Below are 15950 nucleotides of genomic sequence, written 5' to 3' on the forward strand. Positions count from 1 at the left end.
GGAAAATGTACATGCATGGGATGAGGTTTTTTACTTACAATCAAATTTTTGAAGGAGGTGTTGCTAATGGTTTGGTCAAACTACTTTTTCAAAGGAGAGCTGGCTGTGACTAATACAATTATTGTAAGCATTTAAGCTAGTCCTTATCTGAGTCCTGAGGATGTGTCCACTTTGTCAGAGATGACAGTCACTGCTCGCTGCCAGCTCATGAAAAGTGTGGCATTAATACAGGCTGGATTAGCACTAGCAAAGAAAAGACATTCTCAAGTGAGAAGGAGAAGGGAAAATGCAGAGACTACAAAATCCACTCTTGTATAGTGGATTGTATAATGATTTAATGCAAGTAATTTTCAGATTATCCATCTTTGTTGTGTGTCCTTGTGCTAGGTATCAGGGGGACTTAAACGTTGCATGTTTATCATTCCCACACAATAGCAAAGACAGAAAAGGTAGCTTAGTTCCATGAATACCAAGAAGTTGTTTTAGTCATCCTCTAGATTTGACCCTATTCCACCAGTTTTATCACACTACATGCTTAGAGTGTAAACCCCAAAAATAAAATGGTTTGTCTGGTTTGTAGCCTTGGAGCTCCATGTATGTATCCCTGATGCCAAGCCCTCAGTACTCTGAGGAATACAGCACTGACATATATATCATGCTAGGTTTTAAGGACACTAAATAGCTCAGACCTCATGTAATTGTTCCTGATTTGCTTATAACCAAATACAGGTATTTCCAAAAGATTACTAATGCATTTTCTAATAATTTTAGGGGTTTTTTTTTCTTTTTTTGTAGCAAAATTCAAACCCAGATGTAGTTTGGTTCCCAGTTTAATCCCAAACTCGTAAAATAAAGCCCTTTCCCACTTCCCCTTCACACCTCTCAGAAGCTTTTCTTTCCCACCTCTGTCTTCCTTCCTTTATTTTTTATGACACAATCTTGTCATTTTGAGGCATTTTTTTCCTACAAAAAACAAAATTTTCAGTGCTTATCATTGTTCCTGTCTGAAAAGGTTGCTTTTGAATAATGTGGTGCTTTGAATAACGTGGTGCTGCTCCCCCTTTTCTGGCCCCTCTGTCCCTCTACTGCTTTGCTCAGCTCAGTATAACTTTTTCCACTGACTTCAAGGTTCAGGCATTAACCCAATGACCCGGGGAAGGTGGCTGGAAGCGTCCTGGTGCCTCTGGAGCAATAGTCCTTCATACGGCACAAACATGATGCTTCCATGTGTTCTTTTCATTCACTCCACACTACCATGGAAGAAAGGAAGCCAAATTCCCCACTGTGGTGTAAACATTATATTAGACACTGCAGTGAGGCTTTGAAATGGTAATTGCCCTCTAATGCAGACAGCTGACAGGGGGGACGGTTTTGATTTGGTTGTGACTCAGGCTGTTCCAACAGGTCCCGGCAGAATTCAAATAGCTGGGAGCAGATGCCAGTTTCCTGGGTAGTAAAGGCATTTTACATGATTTTGAGGTCATCTTAGCTGGTGTTTAAGAAGGGAGAAAGCTACCTGGGGGGCAACTTTGAGAGGCAGCAGCTGTTTTAGAGAGTGGTGGCAGAGCCCTCTGTTCAGCTCACGGATACCAGCTGCCAGCTTCTCTGTCAGCACACAGTAGTAAAGTGACTGGCAGCAGGGTCTCAGCTCCCTCAGCCTCCAGCAGGGATGGATGAGGTCCTGCCCCCTCTCAGCACTGCAGGGGAATAAAGGAAGGACACTGGAGATGGATGGTTTTCCACCTCAGGCCACAGGGACACGCAGCCTGCTGGTGAAGGGAAGCTTGGCTCCCTGGTGATGGAATGCTTGGCTCCTAGGAGATGGGACCCAGGAGGTCCCTTCACCCTTGGTCTCTTGGTGAAGGGACACTTGGTCTTCTCATGAGGAGACAGGAGAGAGACAAGAGTGGTCCTGCCCCCCCCAGGAGAACCAAGAGGGCAACACACCAGGGCTAAGGAAGGGGCATCTCTCATGGCAGAGGCTTCAGCTGGGAGGAAAGACCCTGGACAAGACTTTCCTTCTGCCTTCAGCCTTCTCTTCCAATACTCTTCAGATTTTTTTCCTGGCCTTTTGTTCTTTGATGACTCCTTCACTGACTCCTTCATGCCAGCCTTTCATTTTAATGATAGCATAGCAGTGAAACCGAGTCATGTTAAGGCCCGAAGGTTCCCAGCTTTAATCTGTAAAGAAATGTAAAGAAACCTGTCAGGGTCTGACACAATCTCAGTCTCCTTCAGAGAGGGACTTGGGAAGTTAGCTCTGGGAATCAATGTGTTCACATCAATTGTGCTTTCCAAAGCAATGAATCGTTTCGATTAATTTTTTTTTTCCCTCTTCAATTTCCCATAGAAATTGGGAAGATTGATCAAGATATATATAAATACAACACCCCAGGATTCACTGGCTGCCTATCAAGAGTCCAATTCAACCAGATTGCTCCACTCAAAGCAGCTCTGAGACCTACCAACACCTCCTCCCACGTCCACATCCAAGGAGAACTGGTGGAATCCAACTGCGGAGCGTCTCCACTCACCATCCCACCAATGTCGGCCGCCACCGACCCCTGGCACTTAGACTCAGGTAAGGTGGCATTGGTGTCACATTCCTCAGTGGAGCACTTCTGGGAAGAACTCTTCCTCTGTAAAGAAAAGCAAAAATGAGAGCTGAGAGATTGATAGGTGACTCTAGGGCTGTAATCAAGGTAGGAAATGCAAAACTGGAATGACAGAGATTTGCCGTCACTTTTAAATGCAGTTACAGAGGAGGCTGGTTTTTTCTTTTGCTATTTTTTCTTCTTTTTTTTTCTAATATTCTGATTTATTTTTCTTTTCTGTAACTGTTTAAATGTTTAAATCTTGAGTTTTGACCTAACTGATGTGATAGCACTTTCTCTGTAGTCAGCAAAAAGCTTCAAGTGCATATAAATAAAGCACAGTAGCATTACTTATGCTGTATTCATAATAAGTGAGTATATTGTAGTCAGCTTCATACAAAAAAAAAAAAAAAGAGTAAATCTAATTTTAGGCATAAATGCATTTATGTAAAGTGCTGATTTTGTTTTCTGAAATGTCTACTTTCCGTGGGCCGTGTTTAATAGAAAATTCCATTAGTCATGGTGGCGCTCATCTTGTGCTGAAAATGCTGGAAGCCAAAACAATTTGCAGATCCCAGCAACCTCACTCTGCTTTGTGACTGACAGGCCCTGAAAATACACATTGTGGCTAACTTTAGAGGATTTTTTCTCTCTTTTGCTTCCTGAGTACCAGGTTACCTTTAGATTTGTAGGGTCAGGTATACGTCAATGCCTCCCTTGCGTTTTGTCCTCGTTCTGTTTTCAATTGTAGAGTGAAAATTAGAACCTGTGCTGGCAAATTTGTTGTTTGAAGTGGTATAAAATTAAAATGCTAGAGGAAAAACTTAATTTTGATAATGATTAGTCTTTGAGTTTGGGGATGCATCCATATGCCAGTTTTTAAATGAGAGGAGACAGGTATATATGTCTTTCTCAGAAGTACATGTCAAAGTTGTACCTTTGAGGTTTGTTTTTTTTTTTTTTTTTGTGGGTGTTGGGTTGGTTGGTTGGTTTGGTTTGGTTTGTTGTTGTATAGGATTTTTTTTTCCTTGCAGTGTCAAGGAACTCCTTGCAGCATTTCCTTTCATCTCTTCTTCAGCAGAGAAGTAGGGCAGTTGTTTCTAAGGAGAGAACAGAGCTCCTTGTAGAGCTGAGGATCCCACACATTAATACAAGCAGTATCATTCTTTAAAACCTGTCATTCCCTCCTTGCTGCCAAGCCATGCCATGTAAGATTTCAGTATGTCTCTTCCCCACTTATAACATGCACTTTTCTACCTGAATTTTTTTCATCACAAATTAGTGGTCCCTTTTTTCTCTGGAATTATTCAACTTGTTTGTACCTGAAGCTTATGGACTGTACTCCTCTTTCTAAAAAGAGAAAACAAACACGTTTTCTGAAGGATTCCTCACTGGCACATGTCTTTAAAAGGTGTGCCATAAACTCTTTGAGGATGTGCTGCTGCTGTGAATTGTGTGCATCTAATGGGCTTTAGCTGTTAATTTTTGTTGGTTACTTTTCTTTCCACTTCATTTCAGTGCAAGCTGGCAAAAGACTACAGGGGGATTTACTCAGAGTATTTGCTCAGCTCCTAATAGCTCCTGCAGTTCAAAGAAAGAGGTCCTGTTTGTCCTTGGCACATGCTATTATGCTTGACCTTGTGTTGGCTCAATCTCATCTTGTAGGCTTTGTTGACCTGACAGATTACAATTTACACTTTTTCTTCTGGATAAATTGTAGTACTTGGACACAGAGACAGTGTGAAGGATGTCAAAGAACATGCAGCATGCTAGTAGGTTGGCTCAAGCTGTCTGTTAGCTTCTTTCAGTAAAAAACAGGTTTCATTGCCATAGCCAGACTTAACATTTTCAAGTCATGGGCAGACAAAGCTCAAGAGACCCAGCTTCATTTTTCAGCAATGATTAGTTTTTGGAGGACTGGGAGCTAGGAATCCCTTGTCTTGTCCTCTCTAGTGATCCACAGCAGCAGAGGGAGAAGATCAAATTCCTTCAAAGACTTCTAGTGAGGGACTGCTGTACACCAAAGAAAGCAACAATGTCAGGTGAGTTATGATGGTAGAAATAAATTTCACAGCAAAGGAGTGGCATTTCACTGGTTCAGGAGTAAAAGCATATTCAGGTGCTGGTGAGCAATGTCTGGCTTCTACTGTGGGTGGCATTTCCACGGTCCAAAGAGGAGGTATCTCAGCAACTTATTTACCAACATCAGTAAAAACAACTGAGTCTCTGTGAAAGTATCAGTGATGGTCTGACACAGATAGTTCAGTCATAGAAAAAATGTATTCTGTAGACTGTGTAACCTTGAGTCATCAAAGTCATAGACTGTCAGTCATCAAAATGATCTTCATCAAAATTAAAATGCTGAGGTTTAGTGTCACTTTGCAGTAGTAAATTGACAGTTTCCACTGAGGATTTTTTGTGTTTTCCAAACTCTCCTTAAGACTTTCTAACACAAATCATGTTGAGAGAGAAAATGGAGGAATCTGAAGCATAAGACTTTGGCTCCAGAACTGGAATGGTCTCTGCTGTCTCAGTGTGAATTTACTCCTTTACTAAATTGGCTGAAAGGACAAAGACAAAAAGCGGCTTTGAAATTCACAGAAGCACTTGTAGGGATGTTAAAGCAAAAGCCACTCACGCTTTGCCACAAAGAAATGGTTGCAAATAATACGGCTTTGAAAGTAGCAATTACTAAGTGCAGCGTTTCTCATCTCCCACATGTTTTTATCTGTAATTTTTAGTGTTATGTTACCTATCTAATTTTAAAAAGTTCTTAACAAAACATGAGAGCTGAGGATGGATGTTTCACAGTGAAAATAAAATATTGGGAAAAAATTTGTGGAGAGTATCACATGGTTTAAATTTCATTCAGTGACATATTCTGAACTCAACCTGACTCATATTTTGAGTTAAGCTTAGGTTTTTTGCTTTGTTCCTCAAATATTGTGGAATTGAACTTTGAGGATTGAAAAATGTTGTAGGAGGGAATCAAAGATAAGTGCCTAAATAGAACAGATACACCAGACAACAAATGTAATGATCCTTTCACCTCTCAACTACAGTGCTGGATCACATTTTGCAGATAATTACTAGAAGTTAAGCAGGTTCTGCCTGATGGGTGACCTACATGAAATGTTTTCTTTAAACTCTTCTGTGTACTTACTGCATGAACATCTCCTGCTGGCTGCGAAACATTTTGGATGCCCTAACAGAGAGGCTAAAGGGAAAATCATAATGACACGCATCAGTCACTTGGCAGTTGACCTTTAAAAGTAAGTTCAGGGATTTAGCAATAAGAAGCCCTGTTGATTTTCTCCCCTGACAAATCAGCTGTACAGTTTGTCAGCTCACTGTCTTGCACTTTCTGTTAGCCTTGAGTACACATATATTTCGCGTTTACAATATTAGATCTTTTTAAATTCCTTTGTTATTGTAGAAGTCCCACTTCCCTCCCTCCCCACCTCTGGCTGGCATTTTGCCATGCTCCTGGGACATTATCTTAAACCATGATCTTGTTCAGCTTGTGAGTATTCTCACAATGCATAGTCTTTTCCTGTTGCTATGGTGATCCTTTCTTGGTGATGATGAAGCACAGGAATTCAAGAAGTCATTCTTTTCTGGAACGTGACTTTCTGGTGTTTTAAAAGAAAAAGGTCAATAATGACATCCAAGCAGATCATCAATACAGTTCACTTCCTGTGTTTTCCTCCCATCAGTATTATCTCAGTTCATGTCAGACAATCCAATTTGCCTTAGTTACATCAATGGGAGTGTAGAAAAGAGGCTAAAAAGAGCCTGATCAATGAACATATCTACCTTTATATATTGTCCAAAGCATTGAATTACCTGTCTGGCAAACAATTCAAAACAAAAGTTTCAATTTCTATGGCCTTTAACTGTATTGGTATGCATTTTAATAACTATCACTGCTGCATAGGTAAAAAAAAAAAGCTAATCACAAGGGGTTTTTAATCTCTCTCAGTTCAAATTAGCTAAGATATGGATGAATGATAGCTGACACCTTGTTCATTGCAGAGAAGAAAAAAAATGGCCAAACATTATTATTTTTGTAGTGAAAAAATTCCACACCTAAAATGCCTTGTAGTTAAAATTAGAAGTTGTATATTATTGTAATGTCATTGCTCAGTACGTGGGTGCTTTTACCTAAGGTTCTGCCAATCACTAATGAAATCTCACCTCCAAAGTTTTCTAATTCATATAAATAAAAGATAATAGAAACCTATTACATGGATATACCTGTTTTACATAAAATGAGTTCCAGCTTGCCAAACCCAATCTTGAATTTACTAAAAGCAGGAGATCCAGAAAGGCAAGGAGCACACAATAGTTGGCAAACTATGCTTTAGCAGCCCTAAGTTGTCATAGCACTCTGTAGCTGCAAGATGCATTTACTGTGAGTATGAGCAGAATGGCATCTAGAGTATTTAACATGGGATTTAGTTAAACCTATATTAGCTTCAATATACTACAAATTAAATGGAGCAGGATTAAATGCTACATCTGCAACATTCTTCAAGTGGCGTGACTTTTTTCTGACTGTGTGTGTTTAAACCCTAAATGCTCTTTATTTTTTGTAATAGTTGAAAAGTCTTGCCTTTTGTGGATCAACAGCTTACTTTGATACCTATATTGAGCATGTCCTGCAAAATCATGTACCACTTTCCTCATTATTAAAACAGCTCCTTGCAGGATTCTTTCTCTTTTTGTTATGAATTCATCCCTCTTCCTTTAAAAAGTGATGGCTGGAGAAGGGAGCAACAGGACTGAGCACTGGCCATACATCCAAGCTCACCTATTTGGCCAGGTAATTTCTTTGTCAAGTGAAAGAGAGCAGTCAATTTCTGCACCAAGAGAAAGTGTCACTCATGTGGTGGTAGTGCTGAAGGTCACCTTCCAGAGTCAGATGCCAGGGGGTGATGCCACTCAGGGGGTGAGTCACATCACCCCCTGACCACTGGTACCACACCATCTCAGAGACCACAGCAGCAGCACCTGAGGAGAAGCTGGGTCAGATGTGTGCTGCTGTGGATGTGGCTAGGAAGATGGAAAATAGCTTTTGTCCTTGTTCAGGGCTTGTTACAAATGACACAGTGGGAAGGAAGAATCAAAGGTGTTATTTGCTGGTGGGTGACAATGCAGCCCACAAAACGGTCTTAGGTCACAAACACATGAACAAAACACTCTTCTCCTGGCCACAGACATTGAAAGAGACCTGTACACATCAGTGAGTCCAAGAGCATGAGCATTAAGTTAGTGGTGACATGTGACAAAGTGCTCATTCTCTCTTTTAGGGGATGGCAGGAGAGCAGGGTCACTTCCCTAGGCTTCCTGCAAGGTCATACAAGTCCAGGCAGGAGGCACAGAGGAGCCTCACCACTTTTGTTCATGATGCAGCCTTACACATCTAAATTTGATCACCTGCTGTTAGCAAAATTAGAAATAGATATGAAGGCATTTGCTGGAATAAAATGACGCTCCTCCTTTTTTCAAGCATAGCAAACCTGTACTGCTATCAGAGAATCATGCCAGATTCTCTCTTCAGGGTTACTGATTACTCAAAGTGGTTGGTTTGGGTTTTTTTTAATTAACATGGCATGTAAACATTGGGAGGCTGTTTGTCTGCCAGTAAGGTAGTTTAATATTTATACTCCTTATATAAGAGACTGAAGATGCACTTGCAACCTGCCCTGTGGGTCAACAGGTTCTTCCACTGCCAGTCTGGTGCATTTCTGTGATTGTTTACTCTATTGAGAATGACCAGCATTCATCCCCCATGCTCCCAATATAAATATTGTCTCAGAAGTCCATGGCCTTGACCTGAGTTGTTTTCAAACAAGAAGGTAGCAATTTTTGTCAGTCAGGAGGGATTAAGTCAACCAGAAATTCACAGCTCAATTTCTAAGCACCAAATGTTTCTTGCAGACAAGAGGGTAAGTGGTGAACATTTAAATGCAACAGTTTCTATTTTTCTCCTGCCCATCAAACAGCTAACTAGGAAGAGCATCTGTCTGAAATTTGGCACAATCAGTGCTTCATCTTTAAAGGGTTTAATTATGGTGCTTGAATTACTGCAAATCTCTTTATTGATTTGGAATAAAAATGCCTCCCTCAGTCTCATGTAGCTCCTTCACACAATTATGCATAGCTTTCTCTTAACTTTAGGACTATATAATTTCTGTGTGGGATTTCTGACACTCTGTCTAGTGTATCAGACAGATGGCAGACTGCCAAGCTTGTAAATTCTTCTGGCATTCGTTGACAGACCAGTATTGTAGCTGTTTCATAAGCAGTGATCTGAATATTAATGCTGCTACCTAATGTCAAGAGAAGGTGCTAATACTAAAAAGAGAGTATTTTCCATCCTCTGCAAAGACTTTATTTTTTACACAAGTACTAATCTTAACCAGGAACATAGAGATGGCATAAATTAGGGGGAAAATGGAGTAGAGAAGGAAGTATTTAAATGCCTGAGCACTTCGTGTGACTGATTTCTTTTTCCTTTCCTCAGGCAGAAACACACTTACTTCCTGTGTAAGAAGTTATTCTAGATTATAGTCAGGTCATTACAGTTATTAAATAGTTTTTAGATTTAAACTCTCCTATCTGACCCATTTCTTATCCCCAGACCGAGTCTTTCTCTTTTTTCTCCTTTTTTGTAACTGTCCTAAGTTTACAGGTTTGTTTGGAATTCTTGCTCATTGGGGTGGATTTTCTGCTTTTGGGAGGGAGGAGAGGAGTGTTTCTTTCACATATTCCCTCTGGGTCCATTGGCAGTGATTAGCTGTGTACAGCCAAGCTTTGACCATCATTAACTCCACTGTTCCTTTGAGAGCACCAAAGCACTTCATCACCTACATTAATTATAAAAGGAAGTATTTGTGAATCTTCCTTAACAGGTGAAATGTAAGCACTGCTCATAAAATTTTCATGGAAGTGATAGCTTAGGCCAGCATGACTCTTGTCTGGAGTCATAGTGAGACTCAGTGTCACACAGACGTTGCTACCAGGAATGAAAAGATAGATGAGTTTAGGTCTTTGATGGATGAGGGTGCTCTAATGTGCTGCAAATCAATTGGAAATCTGGCAGAGCAAGTGTTCAAAATACTGATTCTGAGATCCAACTTGCTGAAGTTCAGCTGCAGATAAAATCAAAAAGTGATGCTAAATGTCTGCTCTCCTTTTTAAATGTATAAAATTCTGTAGTTTACAAGTACCAGATATTAGTATTATGAAGTGTCTTGCCTTACCACTACTTTGCACAATTACTTGCTTGTGTGCCAAAGAAGGTGTGAAACAATCATACAAAGGGGAAAGCAAGGGATAATCACCTAACCCATCCCAACAGGCACTGCAGGAATGTTTTCCCTATTTTGTATTTCATCCAGGACTGACTGGGGGAGTTTGAGCTGCAGGGATGGGTCTCCTGATCTCCTAATAAGGCCCAAGGTCCTTTTGTTAGGAAGATTGCCTGTCAGGACCAAAAAAAAAAAAAAATATATATTGTACAACTCTCTTAGTGTAAGCCATTGGTAAAACTCCATTTCCTCCTCTCCTTAAGAGTATGGACAGCAAAGCTCACCTGCAGAAGGAAGTTAAAGGGCTGGTAACACAGTAATTCATATATAGCTGTCTTTACTGATTATGTTGTCTGCTGTCTAGTGCTGAGAGTCTGTGTTGTCCCAGTTCATTGACCAGGGAGCTTTCACTTCATTTTCTCCCAGCACTGCCATTGTTCATTGTTAGAATTTCCATTGTTCATTCCAAAATTCATGCTTTTTTTTTACGGTAACCTCCAACAACACTTTTCTTCTATAACCCCCACTTACCTTCCCACTGTCCCAGGCATTTGCATGCAGAAGGGTGTTCAGAGGACAATTTAAATTTCTATGAAGCCATCATTTAAAAGGATTTTTTAATTTATACTCATTTTGTATTGAAATAAAAAGAGAGGATTGGAGAACCTTCACACTAGAAATGTAAACCCATTTACATGGGTTTTGTGTTTTCCATTATCTCTGTGCATATATCTCTCTCAGCTGAACTCACCAGAAGCTGACATAAAAACTGCTTGAGATTCAACATAAAGTTCTTAGGGGAAAAAAAACTATTTCAAAATATTTCAAAACATTTTTGATGTAACTGAACATACCTGACAAAACTTAGTGTAAGTAATTGGTCCAAATAACACTAAGGAGGATTTTTTCCTCTCTGACCCCCCCAGTCAAGATGGTTGTAAAAGACTGAAGAAATTAGTGAATTTTGTTCCAACATGAAGATTCTCATGTTCCAAATAATTAGCATTATTGGCAGCAGAGAGAAGAAGATGACATTTTTTAAATTAAAAGCCCCAATTTGCCCTCTGAGCTGCACGTCTGTTCTGGTAGTTACAGAATTGCTAAGTGGGTGTATTTTTTCCAATATCCTGTAACTTGTGCTATAAAAAAATTTATTAAGTCTGTGACTGTGAAGATTTCTATTTCCATAAATTCAGGAAAGTGGTTCAGAATGGGGACACACATATAACCCTCTTACACTACACTTAAGGCATCTCTAAAAATTCAAGGAGTGATGATTGACCCCACATAGTATTCTAGAACAAAGCTGACCTTTTACAAACAGCATGGTTAATAATATCTTTAGATATTTTTTGGGGCGGTAAGTGTGAGGTTGGGTCTTTTTAAACTTGGAGGTGTTTAATATTAAAAATGTCTTCGGCCAAATTCTTGGTGTTAACACTTAACCTCTTAACCTGGTGTACTTGGGACTTCAAGTAAAGTATGCTAACAGAGTTTAATGTTAAACAGTCCTCCCTCAGAATCTGCTCTCAAGTGCCTAGGAAAACAGGAGTAGGGGTAGTTTTCCTCCTTTCTGAGTTTTCAGCTTAGAAAAGCAGGAAAAAAATTAGATTATTTATTTTAAAAGATAAAAACACATGAACTTTCAATACAAAGTAAGACACAAAAAAATGTGCATTTAAAGAGACAGCTTTTTTCATACTGCTTCAGACTTTTTTGTCTTTTGCTGAATTGCTGCAGTTTATGTGTCATGAGAGGTTTTCACAGAGCCAAACTCAGGAGGAGAGAAGTGCATGGGATGGGCACAGGTAGTGGGATGAGCACAAAAGGGCACTCTGAGGGTTGTGCTGTTCACCTTTGATGTAGGACTGTGTCATGGCATTGTTTACTCCTGCTCCATCATTTCTGTGCATGTGTTCAGAGTTTCACTTGTGATCCAGAGCCCATTCCAGGAAGGGGAATGGGACTGTGACTGCACCTTAATTTCTACTATCAAGAGTCAAGCAATTAGGTTCTGTACTTAGAGTCTGTAATAAGGAGAGCTCTGTAATTTCAAGCCACAGCAGTACAGTCTCACCTGACCAGCTGAGCTGACATAATTTGCAGAATGACACCAGAGAGCTTGCTTTTATTTGTCTCTGTGCTATGGTCCTATGGAGAACCAGATTAATGAATAGATCTAGTATCCAGCACTTTCTCATAATCCTAACATGTAAGTGAGCGTTTGCTGTCATTGCAAAGTCAATTCTTGGATGCTTGGCTGCAAAATAGAATTTGGAAGAAGGAGTTATAGTCCACATCTTTTCTGCTTCTAATCAATGCCTTGATTGATGTGGGTTTTATGTACCTAGTGGTCACCAGATCTGGTGGTTCTGGATGCTTCTCCAGTTCATATTTATGTGAAAACCCAACTGGTTTTAGTAATGGACAAACACCTCTCAAAACTGTGGACATCTGTGAAGATGAAAGGCCAAAGAAGTCTTGCAGCACATAAGATCTAGTCTGAACAAGCTCACTTTTCAGCATTTCACATTTCATTGATTGTTTCAGACCTGTGATAACTCTCACACTTCCTTTTTTGGAGCAAATCTAAACTGCATCTTCCTTTGTATTGTGGTATATTTTAACCAAGACTTGCCCACTCAGAAAAAATGTTCAGTTAAAAAAATTGCTTTCAATGACTTATGTATAACACTCCTATTAATGTATCTCTAAACAAAATTTGCCTTTTTACTGTCTACTTCTTGATACTGCTCTTTACCTGAAAGTGCCCACCTCTCTTTGGTTTTGGGTTTCCCCTTGCCTTTACTGTACAGCCTTTTGCTCATTTCTCAGCCCACACTCACCTTCTGCACTACTTCACCAAGGTCATTTTTTTAATCTCAATTTTGTGAGTTTGCAAAAGACTTTTATGTGGGATCCATTCTAAAACATTTTCCCTCTGAAAATGGCAGGTGCAAAATCATGCCTGTCATAATGAAGCAGAATTAATTCACTCACTAAACCAAGCACATCTGTCATCTTTAACATCTAATCCTAATTGTGCTCTGTTTATCCAGTCCCATCTTCCCTCTCCATTTATTGAGTGCTGCTGTTTTGCATCTGACTGTGGCAATGACCATGCTGGGCATGCTGAAGGATGGTAGGTCCCCTGCTGCATTTTTGTGGTCATCTAAAGCTTCACATGTCATTAAAATGATGGGCAGAATATGGAATTTGCCTGCAGTCAGCCTTTAATCACCCTTTTAGGTCCTGCAAAGTTTCTTCAACCCCATTTACCCTAATAACATGAAGTTGAAAAGTGCAAAACATAAGTACAGACTCTGTAGGTTTGCTCAGTGCTTTTTGAAACAGCAACCCATGAAAGAAAGAGGAAGCAAAGTGTACTGTGTCCTTTTACATAAGTTAGTTTCAGGATGGTGGTGTTTGAAGCAAACCTGCTGGGGAAAGACAGCAAAGAACAGCAATGCAAAGAACAGCATCAGCCAGCTTGGATCCTGGCAGGGAAGCAGATGAAGAGATGAGCCACAGAGGAGCTTAGCATTTCCTGGTACAGAGCAATCTGTCCCTGCACTAGCTGCAGATTTTAGGAAAAGGTCTTTGGTGTGCTGTGACAGCAAACTGATGGCTCTGTGCCACAGCTGCATGAGCAGAGGATTTCAGGCAGCTGGCAGGACATTTCCTGGGTCAATATTTAGCTTTTCAGGATAGATTTTCTGTTTCCCAGGATAGATTAAAAAGCTCTTTGCTCCATTCTTCATGTTTTGAATCACACACACGAGACCCTGGCTACTTGGAGAAACCTAGGGAAGATCTGTTTAGGAATTACTCTTTACAGCCTATGAACAGCACTTTATATAGTCTTCAGTGCTTTTACCAGAGGATCAGTATTACTGCTGTCCCTTTGTCAGCATGCTCTGATGTGTTCATTCCTCTTTTAGTTCCTGAATTCCAGCAGCAATGAAAGAAAAACTCTTTTTAGTTGTCTTTTTGGTTTAATATAGCCAAGGAATGTGACTGTAGTAAGGTCAGAGAGGATTCCCCATGTGTTTGAATGATGTAACTCCTGTCTGAAATACCTGCACTTGGTACCTGTTGGGCACAAGACTCTGTTAAGCTCATCTTGGAGGGTCAAGGACTGTACCCTTATATGTTCCTTTCTGCCTAATTGCTGTGGCAGGAATAGCCCTTTTGTGGTTCTTAGACCTCTGACCTATTGCTCTTTCTGATCTTTTGAGAAGCTACTGAAGAATTTCAAGGGAATGTCCTATTAAAAAAGGAAATTAATTAGTTGTTTTCTTTCTTCTTTATCCATCTATAATAACATTTCAAGTAAAAAAATTGTATGGATTTTTTTTTGCAGCAAAATATATTCTATAGGCCCACATTTGGATGAGATTTTAGATACAACTTTTCAGTCAAAAAATCCCCATAATATGCAAGCAGGTCCCTTGGTGGCACAAGAATACTAGAACAGCAATGAATTAATTACAGTGATAATATCTGCCAACACTACTGCAAGTGCTTTAAAAAAAAAGATTCATGAAAGTCTAAACTCCTTTTTCTTTCCTGCAGCACCCCTGGTGCTCCAGCAGCTGCAGCAGGGCACAATTTTGCCAATCTGATGATGAGCTCTTGCTGAGCTAGTGTCCCCTCCTCGCAGACACATGTTCTTGTTCCCTTCTTGTCAGAGGTGAGAGTCTCAGAGTGAATCACTTGTGCTCGTTGGTCCCAGGGACAGCTCCTCCTGAGTGTGTGAGATGTCTGGGTGCCATGCAGAGCAGCTGTGTGTGGAGGCATTGGGTCCAGTCCTAGCAGCAGCTCTCAGACGAGATCAAGGACGGAGCTCCACATCCTGCATCATGTCCTTCCTTATCCTGCAGTGTGCTTCAGTGCCTGTTGAACATCAGAGACTGCGGTCTTCCATCTGCCAGGAATTCCTTGTAGCATAGCCAGTGTGATGTGGCAGCTCAAGAGAGATCATGCTGCCCTGAACAGCAGCTTTCCTCTTTCTTCACACTTCACTAGTGCCATTGTTCTTGAAATAACCTTTGAAAAGAAGATAAAAAATAATATTCAATTGTAAGGGAAGGAGGAGCTGTGACCATTGCAGGTTTTCAGATTTCTTGGGCACAGGAGACCAACTCTAAAGCAAACACTAGGACTTGTTAACTGCCTGTGCTTCGGCTCGGATGACAAGGGGCCTCCCTTTGGCTTAGAATGGCAGAGAGGAATTCCTTGTGATTTGGCAAACTGATGCTTCCCCCACAGTATTATTTGGCTTTAGTATTTTCCTTGAGATGCAGGGAGGGCAGGTTTGAAAGTAGGATTTCCCACTGCCAGCCCTTCCCTTTTAGCACTGCAAGGGTATGTTTATAGACCCTGTGCCAAAATGTCTTCATTAATGGTCCTGGCACAGCTCTTTGGAGCACTGATACGGAACCAGGTATTTATTTATCTTCTACAACTTACAGCTTGATTCATTTCAGAGGGGTGCAGACAAAGGTTTTCAGGAGCCAGAGCACCAACAAATGTCAAAGGCACAAGTGCTGCTGGCAAAAACTGCTGGACAGGGCCCCTCTGCTGAGCTCTGAGAAGCACACTCCTGTTTGTCCCCCAGGCAGCCAGCCAAAAACCAGCTGCTGAACACACAGCTGGTTCAACTCTCTCCCAGAGCAGGCTCACAGAGGGCTACTCTAGCCCCAGACCTCTTTTCAGGCCATGTGGCAAGCTGAAGCCATTCATTCTTTAGTGCAGCTGCTTTACAATACAAAAGGAACTTTATTATGGGTTTTAGTCCTTGGTAACAGAGAGACAGTTGAATTCCCTCAGCCAGTTTTTGGTACACTGAATGCATCACTGGTCTGTAAGAGCAACTGATTATTTTCATACAGTATCACCTAGTCCATCAAGCAAGGAAAATACAGTGGGATTTTAAAGGCTGCTCTGAGAAGCAGTTAATGTCCTTGATTATTTTAACTTTCTCCAGTAAACGCACTTTTAACATTTTCTCTATGTTAAAATCAATGTCTTGGTCCAG

The 15950-nt window shown here is 40.6% G+C and overlaps 1 protein-coding gene across 1 annotated transcript in view; it reads left to right on the forward strand.

Annotated features, from left to right (window-relative positions):
* Positions 1–15950, forward strand: part of CNTNAP2 (contactin associated protein 2) — a 1093089-nt gene that overhangs the window by 1064504 nt on the left and 12635 nt on the right. The window contains exon 22 of the mRNA XM_009093851.4: positions 2351–2581. Coding sequence (XP_009092099.2) covers positions 2351–2581 — 231 coding nt within the window. The remainder of the gene's footprint in view (positions 1–2350; positions 2582–15950) is intronic.

The sequence above is a fragment of the Serinus canaria genome, chromosome 2 (genome assembly GCF_022539315.1).
Source record: "Serinus canaria isolate serCan28SL12 chromosome 2, serCan2020, whole genome shotgun sequence".
Lineage (NCBI taxonomy): Eukaryota > Metazoa > Chordata > Aves > Passeriformes > Fringillidae > Serinus > Serinus canaria.